Source organism: Orbicella faveolata, unplaced genomic scaffold, assembly GCF_042242905.1.
Source record: "Orbicella faveolata isolate gen_17 unplaced genomic scaffold, um_ofav_v1 contig_1, whole genome shotgun sequence".
NCBI classification, from domain to species: Eukaryota; Metazoa; Cnidaria; class Anthozoa; order Scleractinia; family Merulinidae; genus Orbicella; species Orbicella faveolata.
In genome coordinates, this window is record NW_028301536.1 from 36,415,541 (window position 1) to 36,436,742 (window position 21,202).

The 21,202-nt window shown below is 39.6% G+C and overlaps 3 protein-coding genes across 3 annotated transcripts; 2 read left to right on the top strand and 1 right to left on the bottom strand.

The window, feature by feature from the left end:
- Positions 1-11: 11 nt before the first annotated feature.
- On the top strand, positions 12-5,563 carry LOC110065504 (neuropeptide FF receptor 2-like). Its single transcript, XM_020772656.2, has one exon. It carries the CDS (start codon positions 2,783-2,785, stop codon positions 3,905-3,907), a length of 1,125 nt encoding a protein of 374 aa, XP_020628315.2. The 5' UTR covers positions 12-2,782; the 3' UTR covers positions 3,908-5,563.
- A 974-nt stretch (positions 5,564-6,537) lies between these two features.
- Positions 6,538-16,971, top strand: LOC110065526 (acyloxyacyl hydrolase-like). Its single transcript, XM_020772678.2, has 4 exons — positions 6,538-7,428; positions 8,867-9,050; positions 13,793-14,399; positions 15,173-16,971. Exons 1-4 carry the CDS (start codon positions 6,657-6,659, stop codon positions 15,368-15,370), a joined length of 1,761 nt encoding a protein of 586 aa, XP_020628337.2. The 5' UTR covers positions 6,538-6,656; the 3' UTR covers positions 15,371-16,971.
- An 83-nt stretch (positions 16,972-17,054) lies between these two features.
- LOC110065528 (uncharacterized) lies at positions 17,055-21,022 on the bottom strand. Its single transcript, XM_020772680.2, has 4 exons — positions 20,937-21,022; positions 19,690-19,820; positions 18,626-18,745; positions 17,055-18,490 (listed from the first exon to the last, which is right to left on the bottom strand). The coding sequence occupies exons 2-4, from the start codon at positions 19,793-19,795 to the stop codon at positions 17,499-17,501; spliced, it is 1,218 nt and encodes a 405-aa protein (XP_020628339.2). The 5' UTR covers positions 19,796-19,820; positions 20,937-21,022; the 3' UTR covers positions 17,055-17,498.
- Between the last annotated feature and the right edge of the window lie 180 nt (positions 21,023-21,202).

Sequence of the window (21,202 nt, forward strand, 5' to 3'; positions counted from 1 at the left end):
CTTAGGGGGAAAAAATTAGCAAAACGTCAGTAAGGCTTCACCGCTCCGCTCCCTCCCACCCTCCAGACAAGAGTGCACAGCAACGAATCCTGCAATCTGATTGGTCGTCAGCGCGCTCCGGATTTTCCTATCTCTGCCCACCGTCATGGTAACGGTTTTGTGAGTTTCTAAAAGTGATCTGAGGGAGAGTACAAAATAAATGAAATCATTGACCCACGGTGTCCATATCACGTTGTGCTCTCTACGGAGCCGTGCAAAGAACCGAGAAAAATATGACAAAAAACTTATTTAATATAACAACCTAAATTACAATAATATACGTTAAACTAACTATGGCTTATTATATGTTTGAAAGAAGTGGTCATTAAAGAATGCTTCAGAAAGGAGGATAAACCAGTGCTTTGATTAGCTTACGTGACTGACTACTCCAGAAGACAGATCCTCTGTAGGCAATGCTTTTTTGGAGATCTTCTGTAGTTGGTCTTCAAAGAAAACGATTATGTTCAGATGCCTGGAGATTATAGCTGTGGATGGTGTTTCCCTGGTTCTCGTGCGTTGCGGCAGGAACAAAGTCGCGAGAGATAAATCAGCGAGCGAGGCAAACCAGTGAGGGGCCTGGCACGAGAAGTAAGAACGTCTCCCGTCATTTTTCGTTCGCCGACGGCTTTGCTCGTGCCAGCAACGATGAGAGCCTGATCGGAGGCTAGTGTTTTCCAAGGTCAATTTTTCTGAGATATGTTTGGGGATCTGTTAATTCATAGTTTTGCATACCAGTGACTTCAAATGGTTATTCGTATGTCACCTAAGCTTGGTCACTTAGATTTCGAAGAATCTGAGAAGATCCAAGATCCCACGTCCTAGCTAGTCAGATCCAGTTATTATGCGAGCGGTGCTGTTTTGCAAATTTTTCAAGCCTGAGGCTGAGAACTTTACAAATACTTCTCCACAGAGCACTACAATAATCGAGAGGCATAACTTGATATCGGGACCGAGGTGGCTGGCAACTGTTTGCAGCTCTTTTTAAGATTTAGATTTTGATGGGTCATGGTAACCACTCTATTACAATCATGGTATCAACTGTCCAGTCATTGGTGACCACGTTACCACTTTCGTGACACAATAGGTTACCATAGTAACTGTATGACTTGCTAAAAATACCCTTAAATTTAGCTTTAAGTGCTAAGAAATTTAATTTTGATCTGCGAGATATATGACACGATAACTGTTTGAAAATTTAAGGTGGCTCTGAACCCCACATACAATTTTTTAAAAATTTTGCCCACAATTGCGTCTTATCCCGCTGGTCAGAGTTTATTCATTTTCGTTCTATTTTTGAGTCATTAACACTTTAAGCTAAAATCAAAGGTGCTTTCAGCTGGTCATACTGTTGCTATAGTAACCTTTTATATTCCGAAAATGGTAACATTGTGTTCCCCAATGATTGGGCAGTTGTTTGACGCCTGATTGTAGCTGATAAGAAAAGAGTGCTTATAATGTTAAAGACTCATCAAAACCTAAGTCTTGAAAAGTGCTGGAATATATGATCGCTTCCATCCCTGAGGAGTTGTATCCATAAAACCGCAATGATTACTGAACATTTTCTCAGCGACTGCAGAAATCATATGAAACAAGCGTTGATCAGCACCTTACTCCGTTTGCGTCCGTGGCTAATGCTAACTGCTTGTTATCCTTTAGTGAAAGCCAGCCTTAATGTATTCATAGTATGCCACGCGTTGATAGTAAGTGGCACTGAATTTAATTCACCCCAGCCCTTTTATTAGGACATGATGAAAGAGAATATTAAATTTAATTAAGTAATCAAAACTAGCGTAAAACTGTCAGTTCGTAATACTGATGAAGACCTAAATAAACAATGTAAGAGTATTTTACACTCCAGAGAGGTCCTAATGAAGAAATTCATATCGTCAGTAAGTTGTGCCGAATTAATAAGCCTTTCGTGTGGGTAATCATTAATTTATTCTTTTGACATATATGTAAACTTGCACTGTCAGGTTTATCTTTTATCGATAAATATATATTTTACTTATACATCACGTAATATGACTGTTTTCTTTCTTAACACTTTTGATTAAATTTACAGCTTACGTTCTCTTTGTAAAGTGAACTGAAATTCTTAGTAATGCATGCAAGCATATTTCTTCACGTTAAAAATGAAAAAACTTCCCGCCGCCCCCCTACAGCTGTTTCTCTGGCTTCAATGAAACATCTCGACATACGAGACAACATAGTGACAGCAATCAGTTGGAACTTTTAATTGCCGTTTTAACATATTGTGCCCGTGTTGACGGTAGTTCGTAATTGCAAAGAAAAACTGACGAGAGGAAAAGGAGTTGATGAACTAATTTTCGTAAGCGGAGGGTGCTCTAACGTTCTGAAGCCAAAACATTTTTGTGGTGATAAATGTGAAGCTGAATTTGAAACCTTCATCAACTTGTGAATGGGACGTGAGAGACATGCAATTAATCGGGTGGCTTGAAACGTGCAGAAATGTAAAACAGCAGGTGTGCAAATTCACAGCTAGGCGAATGAAAGCATAGAAAATTATATTCAGTACCGCAACTCGGCATTTACAATAGGTTAACGGACACCAACATTCGTATAGATTTTTGTAAATGAAGGTTTTTTGTCACTTTTTAAGCCATGCTAAGCCATGAAGAGGCGTGTTCTGTTTTTTTTTTGTTTTGTTTTGAAAAAGCAGTTGAGGAATAACTTTTAAGTTAGATAAACGGTTTGATCATCGAATTTGATTCAGTATTCGAGAATGTCTGCTTACTCAAACACAACGCGTGTGCTGAATGGAACAAAGCCATCGAATTGCTCCAGTCCTGACAACCTTTCGGCTAAGATCGGCAAAACATTTGCGTACTGCCTGCTCCTTACTGTCTCGCTGGCTGGAAATTCCTTCATCGGAATACTTGTCTACAAGACGAAAACCATGAGGAAAACCATCAACTTCATGATTGTGAACATGGCTGTGTCCGATCTACTTTTTACGATTTTCGCCTTGCCGTTAATACTTGCAGAACTCCATGCGGACTCCTGGCTTATCCGTGGCGTCCCAGGTGAGGCGCTATGTAAGTTGGAATACTTTTTACAAGACATCTCCACTGCCGTATCTGTTCAGAGCATGGTTCTTATCACAGTGGATAGATTTGGAGCTGTAGTATTTCCCCTGCGTTCTCCACTTGTCACTTCAAAACTGTGCCTCGTCTTCATTCCGGCCACGTGGATCGTCGCGTCTGCCGTTTTTACGCCGTATTTATTCGCCTTAAAACTTGTTGAAAACCGCGGAGATCTGACGTGCGCCTTACATTGGAAAGAAGCGTTTGGTGAATCGTCATCTGAAGTACATTTCATGCTAGCGGTATCTGCCGTGTTCCTTTACATCCCTTTTGCCTTAATGCTCATCCTCTACTCTATCATTATTATAAAACTCAAGACAAAGAAGCTTCCTGGTGAACAATCGCTCAAAGCTGAGAAACAACACAGTGAAAGACACAGAAATGCGCTTAAAATGGCGATTGCTATCGTTTTAGGATTTGCCATATGCTGGATTCCCCTCAGTGTCTTTAATGTTCTGTACCTCTTCGTATGGGACACCTCCACTGCTCTGCCATTTAGCATAATGCACTATCGTTTTATTGCGTCATTTATAGCACGAGCAAATTGTGCTGTAAACCCTTGCATCTGTTTCACTTTCAGTGAAAATTATCGCAGAGGTTTAAAGAGTCTTTTTAACTGTTCTGGAGGCTTGAAAAATAGTCGTAAAAGTTATACTGAATTATATTCCATAAAAAGTAAAGACCGGCTTGTGCACAAAACAGCTAATAATTATGCGGTTAGTGGTCAGAGAAGTAATTATTTTGTCATGATTTCTACTGTGTAATGTCCACTTTCGGTCCGACCTCGCCTCCGGCTGTGCGTATTGGTTTTTAGTTGACGTTTGGTCCCTGAAGGAAAATTTTAGTTGTTTTTCCACATATAACTACCATTTTGGCTTTCGATGTATCTAACATCATTTTTTTTCTTTCAAAGAAACCTTTTAATAACTAAATTAAAAACCCATAGAAGAGCAATAAGGCGGGACAAAGAATAAACTGAAGGCAGAGGAAGAAAAAAAACGGTCTTATCATTGGCTTCTAATATTTGAAACTTTCTCAGTAATCGTTTTTAAAATCACAGTTTACGAACCATTAGAGTTTCAGACGGCGAAATCAGATTACTTAGAGCTGTGTATAAATAACATACCAAATTTACGAATAAAATTAAGTTAACTTTTGTGTTGCCGTGTTTTTCTTTTTTTCGTTTTTTTTTTTTTTTTTTTTTTTTTTTTGTGCTAGTAGTTGTTTTTGATGCTTTTTTATGGGGAGAACGGTTTATATCGCATATTAGTGATTTTGAACATTGTATATACATTTGCCCCGTCTGTTGCGGCAGACTATAGTTAGATTAGGTTTCGACGCATAAATTGCACCCGACTCCGTAAAGAATTAATGAGTTGGACGGCCGGCAGGTGCAGGTGTTCCCGTGTGAAAGGGTATTTGACCCATGTTTGGCTATGAGGACTGCCGCCAAGGGTTTGAAAGTCTTTCGAGAAAGAAAACCTAAGCAATGAATCCACCCCAAGCTGGACAATTAATATTTAGCTCTTATTAACCGCGCAGTAGGTCTGTATCCCAGAATCGTGATGAGATGTTTATTATGTGGCAAACAAGACCAATTTAATTCGTATAATGTAACTGGTTTGTACTGACTGCCATTTTGCTTGCAAACGGCGATGAGCTGAATTTAATTCTGCCAAAGTCTGCTCGTTCAATCTAGAAGAAAATAGTCAATGATTTTGCATTGCAGTTCGCAACTTTTTCACTGCAAAACATTACTGGTCTAGATGCCAGTCTAGATGGAAAAATCTAGACCACTTTCAATATCGATTTCAGCAATCAAGTTCGTGAATTTGGTAGTTCCTAGTCCTTGTGAGACGGAGCCACATAATAATAGTTGAATATTAACGAGAGAAGTGCGGGCGTGAGCGCGAGGTGTGGTTGGAACGAAAAAAAAATTAGGCAGGCTTCCTTCTCTCCTCTTCTTTCTTCCCATGATCCCCTCCGTGTCCCCAAGTAATTTCATCCAGACTACCTTTTTGCCCGTTCAATGTACCTCTTGAGAAACGACTGGGAAGGAGTCAGACTCAAGTCTACATAACCTGAGAGGGGGAGAAGGGGGGAGAGGAAGTAAGGATGTACTCGGTATCACAGAATGGCTAGGGATAACTAGGCAATACAAGACCCGTATTTTGTTCGCAAATAAATCGCAGATTTTCGTGACTACACTCAAAACTAAACTAAAATCCAAACCTTAAGTTCAACTAAAGTATTGTCGTTAGACATAAGATTTGCTAATTTGATTATTAATGATATCATTAACAACGTTTGAGCTCAAAGCCAGGCCATTTTGAATTATAGAGTTATGCTGGTGCGCATGCGTGACATAAAGTTACGATAATGTTTGTCAGTTATAAAATAAATATGTACTTATTTCGTGATTTTTTAGCCATTTGAAAGTAAAAGTACCAGGGAAAGTGTTCATATAAATAAAGACAAATGTAGCAAGGAACAGCAAACGAAAATGCTGCTGGTATACGCGTAGGATATCTAAAAGATCTGATCAGCCAACAATAGAAATAGAATAATTAACAATGAAGCAAGGCTGATTACTACGTAGAAAGCTTAACGGGACAACGACATGATAGAGTCCAAACTAAAAACCAAGAATTGCAACCGTGGACAACTGGCTGGGTCTCGTCAGCTCGGTGTTGCTCTAAAAAATAGAGCAACCAGCAAGATGGCCTCCCACGCAGACGCTCCTCGGCTAGGGCTCGTCACGCGTTCCTCCCAAGGAACGCGTGAGGAGTATTAAGAGCATCTGCGTGGGAGGCTCCCAGCAGGAAGGCCAATAGTCTACACCTGAGTCTACTCTACGAAATGACCTCAGATGAAACTCAAATCCAAATGATTGTAGATTGGTGAACGGGACATGCAAAACCCATGACTGTGAACAATAATAGGCAAAATCCAGAGCTAGTCTTGTGTATTGCGGACAGACGGTTCCGCAGAAAATACATGGGCAAACCATGCTAAAAATAAATCTGCCAGATAACTAAAGTGAGTTATGGGGGCTCCATACGGGGCTCTAAAACTTTGTACGCAAGATTTCGAAGATTATACGATCGAAGTTTGGAATAACCTACAAACCTAAAACTTAGAGTGGTGACTTCTTTATTTATCTTATCACAATTTCTTGATTTCTCTTGATTTAATTTCTTATTGCGTGACAGTGAAAGTCATCTGTTGTTCGGAATGGCAGTTGCAAGATCTAGGACTTGATTGTATACCTTTTTCGCAGACGCGTGTCGTGTGACGAGACGGAAGTCCCAAAGGAAAACCTTTCTTCCTTCCAGTTTGCAAAGCCGAGCCCTTGTCTCCCCCCACCCCTTCCCGCCCCCGCAACTTCGCGCAAAGGTTTACGGGACGCCTTTCACTTTTTTAGGTTGAAGCATTTATCCCGTGCTTATCACAGTTGCTTTGTGATTTTGCCGTTAAGTTGGTAGAGACTCGTCCGAACGCCTCGCTCGCGACATGGTTGTTTTGTCTTCAATCGCTCCAGGTATCTTCACGTTGATTTTTCTCTGCTTTGCTCCAAGGTACGTCAATCTCTCAAACACAGGAAGTTACGGCTTACCGAAAGGTGTAAACGGTGGAGTTGCCTGCGTCGCTTGCACTGCCGTCGTTGCTCTTACGGAGCAGCTGAGTGTCGTACACAACAAAACATTTGTGGAGGCCTATGCCAAGTTATGTAATGTTCTCCCTAACCTATACAGAAATGCATGTATTTCTCTCGGAGAATTTTACATCCCGCAGGTGATAAGACTCATTGAAGCTAAGTTCACTGCGGACATTATTTGCCATTTCATTCATTTGTGCTATAAGGAAAAGGGGCAGCCATTCTGCCATGCTTTTCCGCCTAAGAAGGATATCGGAGAAAGTGTGTCGCAGGCCAAGGAAGAAGTGGCTTCGAAACTATCCTACGAAAGTGCAAGGCTGCATCACCCAAAAGACCCGGCTTTCGATCCGTGTACTCTGGGAGGTGTTAAGGAACTTTGCAACTTGTTTAACAAGGTTTTCACGAACGATTTGCCTCTGATAGATTTGGATAACGACACGTACAGTGCTTCAGTCGAGTCATGGAGAGGTACGTCTTGGAGGGGCCGTGACTGCGATGATATAAATCACCTGAGTCACCCAGGGGCTAAGCCGAGAGACTGGGACACTGTCTTTGACTCAAATTGCAATGGCATTTATGGAAAAGATCCTATTTTTGGAAAGCCGTATGAAGAATTGTTTTGTAAAGGTTGGTCCTCTTTCTATGGATTTTTTTTATGCTAGTCAATAGTAATAATTACATGTCTGTCAATACCAAACTGCTCTTCCGCCCCCCCCCCCCCCCCCAACCCTCCCTCGCCCATTGGACAACTTTTCCTAGGGCATTTGCTATATTGTTTTAGCATAGGGGTGGAGCATTGTCAAAGGTAATGGTATCTTTCAGATTTTAATAGACTTATATCTTTTGTGGTTTAATTTCAATTTACTAATCGTCCAAATGCAAAATTTATTCAAATTGAGGTGATAAACTGTGTTTAACTCCAGCACTTTTTAACTGAACCTGAACCCCACCCTCACCCTCTCTTGTGAAAGCATTTGCACTTTTCTTTGCCAGTGCAAGACAAGGGCAATACATTCAATTTAGTCAAGCACTTACCTATTGTTATCATCAGTTGGAGTGTTTAATTGTCAGAGCAGGTTTCGATTGGGTGTTGAAATTAATCAGGCAATTACTTTTGTTTTGGTTTTGGTTTTACTATGGTTTGAGATTGGCTGAGTAGTCTAATTGGTAGGTAATTGGTTTGGTTTTGGTTTTACGACACTCAGTTAATTGCACTCACCATTTGCAGAACTGTCTTTAATGACTCTTATCACTAGTACACTGTAGTTGAGTTTGTATACATGTAAATATGAAAATATGAGTATAATGTCCCTGACAAAATGGAATGCCAGTAATGTTGTTGCATTATTTGCTAAGGTTTGTTACTTACCAGAAATGCATTACTTCTAAAAACCATGCCAGGGGTTACAGGCGTGAACAATTATTGCTTGAACACCACTGATTGATCATTAAAATAAATTTTGACCTTGTCCCATAAGTCAGGCATTTGCAGTCTTCCTGAAGCTTCACTGTGGGAATTTGTATCAACGGACTGTCTCACCTTGGGGGGTGGGGGGGATACAGTATGGCATAATTGCAACATTTTTTCCAAGAAATGACAAATGCCCAACAAGTACCTTAGGGGGAGGATGAGTGGACTGGAATCAACAGAGTAATAGGTCTGAATGCAGTCAAATTCAGTCTGTAATCATAAATAAGAGTGAACAACAAAATTGACGACCTCCATAGCTAGTGGTAGTGTGATTTCCCACAAGTATGATGATAAACAGAATTGAACAACACAAAGTCCTATTGTTAGAGTTAATCTTAGTCACAAAAGAAAAAAAAAAGAAGTAAATATGGGGAGAAATATATGAAACTTACTGAGGTTGGTTGGAACACCAACCTCAGTAAGTTTCATATATTTCTCCCCATATTTACTTCTGTTTTTTTAACAGGGTCTGCTGCTAAATACAGGTTTTACTGGACTGTATAAATGGAGTTAATAAAGATGGTTTCGAAATGTCATTTGCTTAGCTGTAGACTCACAATTGTTTAAGCTGTGAATATTCTGATCTTTTTTCAGATTCAGGATATCTTGGTGTAATTGTTCTTGGTGATTCAGTGGCAGCCCACTTTCATATCCCCCCTGAGTGGCTGACAGCACGCCTGTTCTCTGCCAGAGCTTTTAGTAATGTTGCCTTTATAGTTGAGAATGAAATGGATTGGCCCCAGCTGTCATTGTATACTGGCTACTTGAGGTCGTCAAGGTAACCACAACACTATTCATATTTCTGAAGTCATTGTTGCATCTTCAAGTGTATTAAACTTAAGTAGATGGTTTAGGCACATGTAGAGTAGAGCGCTAGGTGTTTGATGCAACCATCGTAATGCTACCCTGGATGTCAGAGTGTTTACTTTTGCTCAACAACTATTAGATATAAGCAGATATAAGCAGTTCTCTTGGAAATCCACTAATCTGATATATATATATCATTATGTCCTCTCATTGTTTTATAATTGCTGATAGACAATGATCATGGGTGCTGCTCGTACAACTGAAAATTGTTCTTATTTATTGATAAAGTTTAGGCTTAAAATTCCTCGAAAATTCAGATTTTTGTCCTACGTAATCTTTTGGAGTGTCCACTAAAACAATTCTAAAGACTCCTCTATGGCAAGCCGTTTGTAGCAAAATTCAATCCTTGCAATATATGTTTAATCCTTTAAATAATGGTTTTATTTAAACATATAAAAAGGCATTCAATCCAATGGCAAATAAAATTTTTGGTTCAATTCAATCTTTTAATTTTCACGATTCAATCCAATACCTGGAATATTGATTCAATCCAATACCTAAAATGTTGATTCAATCCAATACCTGGAATATTGATTCAATCCAATACCTAAAATATTGATTCAATCCAATACCTGGAATATTGATTCAATCCAATACCTCGAATATTGATGCAATCCAATACCTGGAATATTGATTCAATCCAATACCTCAAATATTGATTCAATCCAATATCTCAAATATTGATGCAATCTTCCTGGGCCAAGCACAGCCAACAAGAACGAGAGTAACTGAGCACTAGAGAGCACTGAAAACATGGCGGGCGAAGGAGAACTAGATTTAGAAGTTGAGTTTCCTAAGTTTCTTGCAGACATCTTGGATAAAACGGAAATAATTTTTGAGAATTTGACTCAGAAGTTGCAGAAGCGCACGCCAAAGTTCTTGATCAAACCATTAGTCTGCTTAGGTAAATGAGGCAGTGCTACAACCGAGACATAAGGGACACGGAAAATTTAGATTCCATTACTGCCGCTTTTGTAGATGTAAGTTAACCAATTTTTATGTGACAAACATATTTGTTTATTAAAAGCTGTGTGTGCTAGCTTTTTGTGGCAAATAACATAAACTGTGGCAAATTTTGCTACCACATTGGTCTTTGGTATTGTGCATATTTCTGCTGTCCAATCATTACTGGCACACTAAACTTTGAACTGTAAACAAAATTTTTGCTGTGCCGTGTGCACAGTCAAACATGTTTCTCACAAAAACTGCTAGGGTAAACCTGGCTTTACGGGTAAGTTATTTTTGAAATAGGAACCTTTACATTTTACAAGACAGCAATCATTGAACATTGGGATGTTTTTTAAGTTTTTCAATGTTGTTGTCTCATGTTTTGCATTATTTAACCCACATGTGGTACTTCTTTCCTAAAAACGATGTTTTTCTTGATATTCTACGATAAACATGGCACCAATTTGTTGTGAATATTATCGGGTACCCAGGACTCAAGGCTAGCACTACTGCCAACTAGCCACACATTTCAGTTTTGAATAGTAGATTTTTGCACTTTCACTAGCCATTGTGACAATCATGATGCAATGGAGTACTGGTCTACTGGATGAAAACAAAATTGAGAATTATCCTGACAAAGTAAAACTGATTGAAGAGAATAGAAACTAATGAAAACAGGGAAACTATGAGTGGATTTCATGGAAATAATTGCCGTAATAAGCATATGATAAATATTTAACTATTAAAGGGAGATAAAAGAAAATGGAAACACTGATATTCAAGAAAAGCAGGATTCGTGTTTGTGGGAGTGAAATTTTCTTAGTGATTATTATTAACATTTTAGATGCAACAAGAAATGTCCAAGATTGACCACCACTCTTGTAAAAAAGTCAGTGAAGCTGTGTATGAAAAAGGCTGGCTGGTGCAAAGTTAGTTTTGGCTAATGACATGAGTCCTGTTAGTAGCCATTATGCCAGTGCACCAAGAAGTTAGTCTTGTGTCCTGGGTACTTTTGAAAATAAGATAACAAATTAACCTTGCAACATTTTAACATCTGTTTTGATAAGCACCTGAAAAATCTACAAGGCAGAGTAGTGCACATGGCAGTTATCAAATGCCCTGATTTCTCTTCAGTTAAGCTGTTTTGCTAGAAGTTAGGCATTCTGTAATTCAGGCAGTTTCTGAGTTTTGTATATCAATGAAAAGGAAGATGAGAAAATAATGTACTTGACACAGGGTGAGGTTTTCTGTTGTGAATTGAGTTGCAAAAATACTTTAAGGGCCATAATCTCCTTTACCCAGCCCACACACATGTAGTATTATGCAATTGTCAGTTGCCCAAGTTTAACTGTCACTAGTTCTAAAGCCTCTTGGAAGATGTCTACTCCCATTTGACTTGATTATCTTAAGGGATCTAGCCTTTCCAATAAAAATGACTACACTGAATCAAGTTGTCCCAGGTCAATTTCTTCAACTACAACATTGTTATCACTGTCCAATGGAGTTGGACCATCAGGATCATCACCATAGTATTCAAAATCATATGACTTTCCATTTGAAAGGGGGTTTTCAGGCTGCATCATATGATTAAGCCACATTTGGTATGGCAACCAGTTTTTTTTCTCTTCTTACATTTTGGTGGTTGAAAGCTTCAGTGAACTGGCAAAGAGCAAGGTTTATCCTTGGTTGAAAAATAAATGTAAGGTGGAAAGATGCACTGAATTATCAGTGTCTAGGATGCCTGACAATTCCATACTACAAAAAGTGTAAAAGTACAAGTGGGAAGCACAACGGAAACATCCCTCCACAATCTTTCAATTTGTTGATGGCCCTGCAGTGAAGCTGCCCCTCTCCTCTCTTCTAACCTGCTCCATTGTATCGCACACACCGACGTTTTCAACACCATGATCTACTCGTACTCGGAGGCCAAAATTCTCCATCTCTCTTAACGGCACCCAGAAACAATTCAAGAACTGTTTCTGCTTTACTGTTGGCACTACATTTCAAAAACGTTATTCTCTGAGAAAATCCATCAATACAGCCGTGAATTAGTATTTTCCATCGGATGAGAGAGTGATGTCCATCCAGATGCCAAAGCGAATTTACGCACCTCATCTCAAGACAGTATTTTGGGGATCTAATTTTGCTAACCTTTCTCTTATTCTTCTCCGTTGAACCCGTAACCCAATGGTGTTGTAATTGGTTGACGGTAACAATCGTAAAATAACGAAACAAACAACGAAGTAACTTAAACGGTTCCAAGTTGTACATTTATTCTCCTCGCGATGACGGTATGCGAATATATGCTTACAACACGATCTTGATAATACGACAGAACAAAACAAAAGGCTCAAAATACAAAATCTCGTATTACATGTCAATTGTTAACTCAGGTAACACAACATGTCACGGTCATGCAACTATTAGTCTCTTAACAAATGGACTTAAAGAAACCTGCAATGAAATTATGTCCATACTCTTGAATGATTTTGGTTCCTTATCAGGTAAGCTGTCGAAACCCCTCATATCTTCTAAGCCATACTCTGTCAATCGTCTGTGAATTGTCCATCTCCAAACTCCAATCATCTTTGTTATTGTTGTCCAGATGAATCCTAGTCCTCAAAGTTCCTCGAGCACCTCAACAGGAATTTTAAGAAATGGCCTTCCATGATTTCGTCCTTTTTCGCTTTCTATCGTAATGGAATCCGCAGTAACAGTTGACGGAGTAATAGCTCTGCGACGCAACACACTGAGCACATCTACAAAAGCGGCAGCAATGGAATCTAAATTTTCCGTGTCCCTTGTGTCTTGGTTGTAGCAATGTCTCATTTACCTAAGCAGACTAATGGTTTGATCAAGAACTTCGGTGTGCACTCCTGCAACTTCTGAGTCAAAATTCTCAAAAATTATTTCCGTTTTATCCAAGATGTCTGCAAGAAACTTAGGAAACTCAACTTCTAAATCTAGTTCTCCTTTGCCCGCCATGTTTTCAGTGCTCTCTAGTACTCAGTTACTCTCATTCCTGTTGGCTGCGCTCGGCCCAGGAAGATTGCATCAATATTTGAGGTATTGGATTGAATCAATATTCCAGGTATTGGATTGAATCAATATTCCAGGTATTGGATTGAATCAATATTTTAGGTATTGGATTGAATCCCCTGGATTGAATCAATATTCCAGGTATTGGATTGAATCAATATTTTAGATATTGGATTGAATCAATATTCCAGGTATTGGATTGAATCATGAAAATTAAAAGATTGAATTGAACAAAAAATTTTATTTACCATTGGATTGAATGCCTTTTTCTATCTTTAAATAAAACCGTTATTTAAAGGATTAAACATATATTGCAAGGATTAAATTTTGCTACAAACGGCTTGCCATACTCCTCACCTTTGTCAACTATGAACAAGTTTAAAGTCATCTTTGCTATGCCTTGTTGAGTATTAACTCATAGAAAACGTAGGTTTGTAGGACTTCTTATTTTTAAGTATTATGGCCAAGTGATCTACAAAAGCTGAAATATAGACATCTTCTAGGGTACCCAGGGTATGTTGGTTGGTCATTTTGGGGATGAATAGAAATTACACATACAGCTCTATTTTCTCTTGGTTTAAGCTTGTCGTCCTCACATTTATGCTTTTAAAATGCTTGCATTTCTGGGATCACCAAGGCTTACACTGGATTATATTTCACTTAAAGGTGGCCAATGGAAAGAGGTCATGGTGATTCGATTTACCTAAAACTGTGGGAAAGGAACCATTGCAACCATCGAGATTATCAAAATCTTGCTAAGAATGGAGCAGATTCCTTTGAAGCAAACTCCAAACTTATCAAAAGCATGGCAAGAGACCAGAAACTAGACCAACCTGCTTTGGTTTTCTACTCATTAGTGGGAAATGATGTGTGCCAATCAAGACCTGACCTTAGTAATCTGACCACTCCTGAGGAGATGCTTAGAAATGTCCTTGAAACACTTAAAGGTCTGGATGAGCGTCTGCCAAATGGAAGCCATGTGATTCTTATTGGTTTAGTTGATGGTCGAATTCTGTACGACAGTCTTCATAACCGTGTGCATCCCATTGGGAGTCTGAGAAATGATGTGACATATGAGCAGTTTTATGACTTCATGAACTGTTTGCAGATTTCTCCCTGTTTTGGTTGGATGAATTCTAACGAGACCATCAGAAATAAAACAAGTGAAAGGGCTGCCCAGTTAAGTGCAGTGTTGAAACATGTGGCTGAGACAATGACATATGAACATTTTGATGTCTATTACTTTGATTGTCCCATGGAAGAAGTCCTCAGGGTAAGTTACAGTAGCTTATTTTTTTTTCTTGGGGATGTAAAATGTGATTGTGAGGGAGAGTAATTTAGTTGTTCAAAGGCTCTACTTGTGCAGTCAAATGCTGCTTTATGGACACCCATTCGATATGGACAAGTGAATGATTGCAGCATCAATGTCTTTTGACACTATGATGAATAATTCATCCCCAGTGAGTTTGCAATTTACATGTGGATGTGAATTGGTGAATTAAGTCAAGAACATGGGTTGCATGGAGTGCTGAGCAGGCTATATCACGTCTCATATCTAATATGTAGAAGTTAGTGGACTTATGGTTAACTTAATGTTTTATTACTTAATAAAAAAAACCCACAAAATTTTGTTCAATCTTCCCAATATTATTTTGTGTAAAATTTCTGGAGAACAATTTTTGTCAGGCATGATATGATACTTAATATCAAATGGCTACTTCTAGAAATGATTTGCTGGACATTTTGATGATCTGAGGTTTGAGCCACAATGCAATGCTTAATATCACATGGCCACCGCTGGAACCTTTGATGATCTGAAGTTTGTATCTCTGTGGTCCAGAAAATGTTTTTTCAGTCTGTATTTTCTGCTATGTGGACTCCCAGATATACAGACATTTTTGTGTGGTAGTCATTTTCAGCCTTCAAGTTTTATAATTGAGTTGTTCAACAACTTTTCTACCCACATAAAGTACTACTTTAAAACAGTGGCTTGTGCCTTGTGACTAAGCAATTGGCTAAGTACAGTATATTATTTTGTTTTCTCAGGAATGGAAACAAAAAGGTCATCCAGTGTATGAGTTGATTGAACCTGTGGATGGTTTTCATCCAAACCTGGTGGCCGAATCTTTAGCAGCTAAGACAATGTGGAGGATCCTGGAATCAAAAATTCCACATGTGCTTGGAAAGGTTAACCCTCATAATGAAATAATAAGACTACTTTTTGGCAATCAAGGAGGATATTAAGGGAAGGTGCAATGATCAAAATTTTGAAAGCAATTATTGTAAAGAATCAACACCAGGAATGTAGCTATTTTTGAATTACTGAATTATTAAATTACAGTTTATACTGATATGTTAAATTTGCTTTCATAAAATGACTGACCGGGAAATAATTTCTAGATAGAAAGGTAAGAAGCTACCTGTATGTGAATTGAATGGTAGTTTTTTTCAGAAAGTTTTGTATTCATTAATTGTTTTTTGGTTTGTTTGAATGCATCATGGTTGTTGTGATATACAGGTGTTTCAACACTCATTTTTACCATGTTAAGTGTAAGTTTACGTTCCAAATATTAGTTGCTAAAACGAGTTGTAGCGTTACACGAGCCAAATGCAAGCCCAAGTCAACCTCGAGTCACGAGTCAACCTCGAGTCAAGCACGAGTCAAGCCTATTTTTTTAACTTTTTTTTTATTTTGTCCCAAAGATATAGATTGTGGGGAATAAAATATATGAATATAGATTGTCTTAGCAGTTAACAACACTTCTAACAACAGGCTCACCTCAATCGCGTCGTGCGCCATCTTGTAGCCTAGACTGCTAGCAGTCTCTCTTTTCCTTGAAAACTGTGGGGAAGAACGCAAAGCGAACGTGACTGTGAGTGTGACCTACGAGCGGCGATGCCGCAAGCCATCGCCGCTAGCATGTCACGCTCACGGTCACGCTCGCACGCTTACTTGGTTTGCGTTCTTCCCCACGGATTTTCGAGGAAAAGAGAGACTGCTCGCAGTCTATCTTGTAGCCTTACGTAACATACTACCTAGAGGACCCTGGGATCATGTGTATTCGTGCTCAGCCCCCCCCCCCCCCCAAACTACTGCAAACATGGTGGCAAGTCACGTTATTTCCTGTGTCCATTGCAAATTATCAAGGTAACATTGTCTTATCCAAATAGTGAGCGACATGAATCTCGTTGACTATGTAAAAAGAAAATTTGAACAATAACATTCGTGCCACGCGTGCGCAAAAGGGTTGCCTCTTATCGGAATTTCGTGCTGCGATCGAGGTGAGCCTGTTAATAAAATACGCTGTCAGTTAACTGCCAAGACAATCCATATTCACATCTTTTATTTTCCTACAATCTATTTTTTTTTTTGTTCGGGACAAATGAAAAAATTTACAAAAACTGGCTTGACTCGTGATTGACTCGAGGTTTACTCGTGACTCGAGGTTGACTTGGGCTAGCGGTTGGCTCCTGTAATGCTACAACTCGCTATTAACAGGGAAACATTAGAGAAATATTTTTTATATGTAACTTTAAGGCCTGAGCTAACAAATGTTATGCCAATTGGCCTTTTTAGTCGGTTTTTGGTAACAATAATTTAAATAGTTTACTTGAGGGCGACTTGCGGCTGAGACAAGAAGGTTTCATACAATTGTCATATTTACAACAAAATTATGCGGTAGGGTGGGAGATGTCTGCTAGTATCTAAAATATGACGCTTTCAACCAAGAGGGAAAGTTCAAATTAGGTTGTGAGTTAATACACAGTACTTAAAAGTATAAAGGTTTTGGACAAATTTCTGGATAGTGCCGTAATTCAAAAATAATAAAAATTGAAAACTGAAACTGTGCCATTCTTTTTGTTGGGCCATCTGGCTCAAAGACCAGTGTAGATCAGTATTTGAAGAATACAAATAAAACTACATCACTTGTCACTACAAGCTTTATTTACACACAATATACAATAGAAATAAACCTTTGCTAAGCAAATAATTATTCCAGTGCACTTGTCATAATTTCCTGTAACGGTTAACCCAGAAGGACTGCGTTAAGTAGTCGTGATACCTCCTCGTTTCACTACAGTGTAGTTTGTCGTTTCGATACTCGTTTCTCTGGAGTAAAGTTCCTCCGAAGCCGTTGTTTGGCTATGAAAAAGACAAAAACTGAATACGAAATAACATTCGACCTCAGAATGCTTGGTTTGCGGTGCAAAGATTGGGAGTGGAAACTTCCTTTCTTCAAAGACTGTTCTCTGAGCCACTCCATGTGTGTATAAAACACGCTTTCAAATTTGATCGAAGCATGTTAGAGTACACTGAGCGAATGAAAGGATACACAACCAGAAAACTGGATGAAACTTTTTGTTTGCACGGTCAGTCTTTACCTGCTGGGCAATCTGGGGAGGAATCTAGTGGAAAAAGACCTTTGACATCATTAGGATTATACCGTGGCTTGCAACAGCAATCCGCACTGCAGCTAGGTGCACAAGAGTTGAGACATGATTCCGGGCAAGTTTGCCCAAGGGGAAGGGGCACGACGGACGGTAGTGTTTGAGGGGGTGGAGGAGGTTGAGGTGGAACCACCATTGTTGGTGGAGAGCAACAAGATGGATTGCATTGTGGGAAGCACGATGCTGGGCAAGGAGCAGCGCATGTTTGCAGCTGTGGCGCTGGAGGCGGAGGAGGCTGCTTCGGGGGCTGTGTGGCGGAGGGAGGTTCAAGGATTATAATAGGGGGAGATGGTGCTTGAGGTAGTACCTGCGGCTGGGCAGCTGCACAGCATTGTGGGGTGCAGGTTGGGAGACAAGACGGGGAGCAAGGGGCCGGGCATTGAGGGATAGGAAGTGGAAGTGGGATAACTATCGGGGGTGGAGAGACTGGTGCAACGAGAGGAGGAGGTGGAGGTTGTAACGGGAAAGAAGGCTGAGATGCAAGAAGCGGGCTCTGGGTTGAGGAACAACACTGTGGTGAGCATTTCGGAAAACATGCTTGTGGGCATTCGCTTTGGGGACATTGCCCCTGGGTGACAGGTGGCGGGATTGCTGGAGGCTTGTAAAGCTGTGCCAACGCTGGTGACTGCTGGCAACATGTCTGCGAACACTGAGGATAACAAGACGTCGGGCAGCTGGCTGGGCAGGGTGGTGGTGGGGGAGGTAGCATTGGCAAAGCTGGTTGAGGGACTTGCGGCTTGCAGCAAGAAGGACTACAGTCAGGAAAACAGGAGCTCGGGCAGTAGGAGGCACAAGAATCTACAGTCGGAACTGGGTGCGGTAGAGGCTGCGGGGCAACTGCGGCCGGGGGCGGTACACAGCATCTGAAGTCGCAGTCGGGAGTGCATCTGTGCTGACATACTCTTCGGCAGTTTCCTTAGAAAATAAAATCAAAATAGTACTTATAGATAAAAAATTCCTCCTGGACAAATGAGACAATATGCGAAAATTATCAACGAGAATTTTGATCTTAATCGTTTTGGGATTACAATGATTTCTCAGATGACGTACCTTTCTTGTCTGTTTGTGGGCGGCGTCTGCGCACCACATTGCTCCTCTGATATGAATAGCCATAATTCAGTTGCGTTTGTGGATAATAAATATACTGTCTTTTCACCAAGCCATTTTTACCTGCAAAAAGACAGTGCATGTGTCAATAATATAATACATTACCTTAAAGAATTTTCCTTGCAAAAATTGGAGACTAGATGATTTTCTTTCGTTTATAATGGGGACAGCAACCTTTTTTCATTACTTGAGTATGATTGCCCTTTGCACGGAGCACGACGCGCTGTTCGAGGCGGGGGCAAGCCAAATAAGTTAAATTAGCTAAAGGAAAAATATAATAAATGGTAACTAGGATATATGACAGGGGTAGATCTAGAGACGGGGCTGGAGGGATGGCTAGATACCCCCTTTAGGAGAAGCAAAAAATTAAAAAAAAAATGTGAAAAAGATTGTGAATATTATGACAGAAATAAAGCCAAAAACTCTGGACAATTACTTCTTTGTAATTTCAACTTCGTGGTATTGCTAGTATTTCTGGTGTAACAATTTTCACAGCAAGTCCCATTTCTCAAATTTCAAAGTTTTGTGGGCACGCCCAATTGATTCTGCAACCCCAACGTACCAGCCACCCCTCCCCTCCCCCACCCCTCCCGTTAAAAATCCTGGATTCGCTCCTGTATGCCAATGCAATCATTTACACTAGATTCATCAATGCGAACTTTCCACCGGTTGAACTCGAACGGACCCAAAAGTGCCATGCAGACACACAAGGCCGTGAGATTAAAACACTAAAGAATGTTTCTGAAACTCGATAGAAGCACGGAATAAAGACAATAATCTTTCGAAAAAATGTTCTACATGTGAATGCTGTTAAGTTATAAGAATAGTGCTTTTAGCCAATCAGCAAACGTCCTATTTCTTTTTAAAGGCTTGTGCATCTAATGATCTTTAATATATCGGTAATTGGCAAGTCCCCTAACTGTCCGCCATTCTGGAAATATCATAGATGAGGTTATCCAATGATAAGGGCGTATGTTATATAATCATTAGATTCAATTTCGCATTACCTTTTATTGCATTGGCTTTTCTTTTCGGAACTGGGCTTCCCTCTCCTTCCAGTAAAACAAAAGATAAAACGCACAGCGTCCAAAGGCAAATTAATTTACTTAGCATCGCTCAGCACTCCACCCCGAGAAAGCTGCAAAATATAACATTAACTAAAAAGGATGTTATCAGGGGGGAGGGGTAGGAAGAATACTAGAAGGGTGCAGTCATGGGCGTGTATGGAGGAACTTACACTGTGCAGGCAAGGTAAGAACAAAGGTCGGACAAAGTGGTTATGTTTTTCTCTCCCTTATTTATATGATTCAAATGCCATTCTACTTAAGGGTTCACCGGACCAAAAGTAACTAGTCATCTTACGTTGTTGCAGAGTTGAGCTAGCCCGTGTTCCCGTTACGTTCACATCAAGAAAGAAAACCTCTTTCATATATCAAAAGCGGTAAAAGTAAGTTTAGTTTAATACAGTATAATACAAAAATTCTTTCCCTCGTAAACAGAATTAATCGTTGATTTTTGTTTTTCTTAGTTACCAGTTCTCTGATGAGGAATTAGGTGACTTTTATGTTACTGGTAACTGCAAAGTAATATGTATCGTTGTATAGAAATAACCGATTGGACAGTTTCGGTTCTAATCAAAAAATTATTCAGTTGGCTGTAGCTGGTAGATGGTTTGTATGTCTACCGGGCAAGACCCGCGGTATTATCGACGAAAAGAAAGGTGAATAAAAATAAAACCATCCCTTACAGGTGGCCTGGTTGTGAAGGTATCTTTTGGAATTCGGTAAGTAACCAATTTATCGTACCTGTTTTTCTAAATCGTATTGAGGCGGCTTTCCTTTCATCAATTGCTTGAGAGGTAGTTTGATTCGTGCTTGGAATCTGAATTCATGAGAATAAAGTAGCTAGGTGTTTGTTTCATTTAACCGGCCTAACCTCTCGGCGTTGTGTCGGTCGAAGTTCTTTCTTCCAGACAATGTTTATCCTTTGACAAGCGGATGTAGTCAAAACAAGCAGGCTGTTATGCAGAACGTTTTTAGAAGTAGCCGATCAAACGGAGTAAAAATAACCGTAAATATACAGCGATTATAGAATAATTTCTTCAATCTGTATTGAAGTGTCCAGTTTTGTTTGTAACTTACAGACATCCATATTCGTTTGCTGAGGACGTTGATGTTAAGATCTTTATACATGGCATTCGAACAAGCAAGGAGAGGAGACAAAAATAAATAGTTTGGTTTCAAAGAAAACCTACCTCTTCCAGAAGGTCCAAAATTTTCTATTTCTCGCGGCTGTCTATAAAAAGGTCATCGATATTAAAATCTTAGGGCAAGAAAAAAGGATATCATGAATTATTTAAACCTCGACGCTTATTGCCTCGCGGGTGTGTTATTAACCTGTGGTACACTTTAGACACCTGTTTGTGTTAATGACAGAGATATTGTCTTGTCTGTGTGCATCTCTATATATTCAAAAGAACACAGTTCGCACACATAAGTTCTTTTGTCACTTTATACGCGT

What these genes read in the sequence shown, in the direction of transcription:
- LOC110065504 (XM_020772656.2), top strand. Translation starts at nt 2,783, where the DNA reads ATGTCTGCTTACTCAAACACAACGCGTGTGCTGAATGGAACAAAGCCA.
- LOC110065526 (XM_020772678.2), top strand. Translation starts at nt 6,657, where the DNA reads ATGGTTGTTTTGTCTTCAATCGCTCCAGGTATCTTCACGTTGATTTTT. An exon ending in GGCTACTTGAGGTCGTCAAG is followed by an intron (nt 9,051 to 13,792) that starts GTAACCACAACA and finishes TTTCACTTAAAG; the next exon opens with GTGGCCAATGGAAAGAGGTC. An exon ending in CCATGGAAGAAGTCCTCAGG is followed by an intron (nt 14,400 to 15,172) that starts GTAAGTTACAGT and finishes TTGTTTTCTCAG; the next exon opens with GAATGGAAACAAAAAGGTCA.
- LOC110065528 (XM_020772680.2), bottom strand. Translation starts at nt 19,795, where the DNA reads ATGCTAAGTAAATTAATTTGCCTTTGGACGCTGTGCGTTTTATCTTTT. An exon ending in AAAAGCCAATGCAATAAAAG is followed by an intron (nt 18,746 to 19,689) that starts GTAATGCGAAAT and finishes GTCTTTTTGCAG; the next exon opens with GTAAAAATGGCTTGGTGAAA. An exon ending in CCCACAAACAGACAAGAAAG is followed by an intron (nt 18,491 to 18,625) that starts GTACGTCATCTG and finishes TTATTTTCTAAG; the next exon opens with GAAACTGCCGAAGAGTATGT.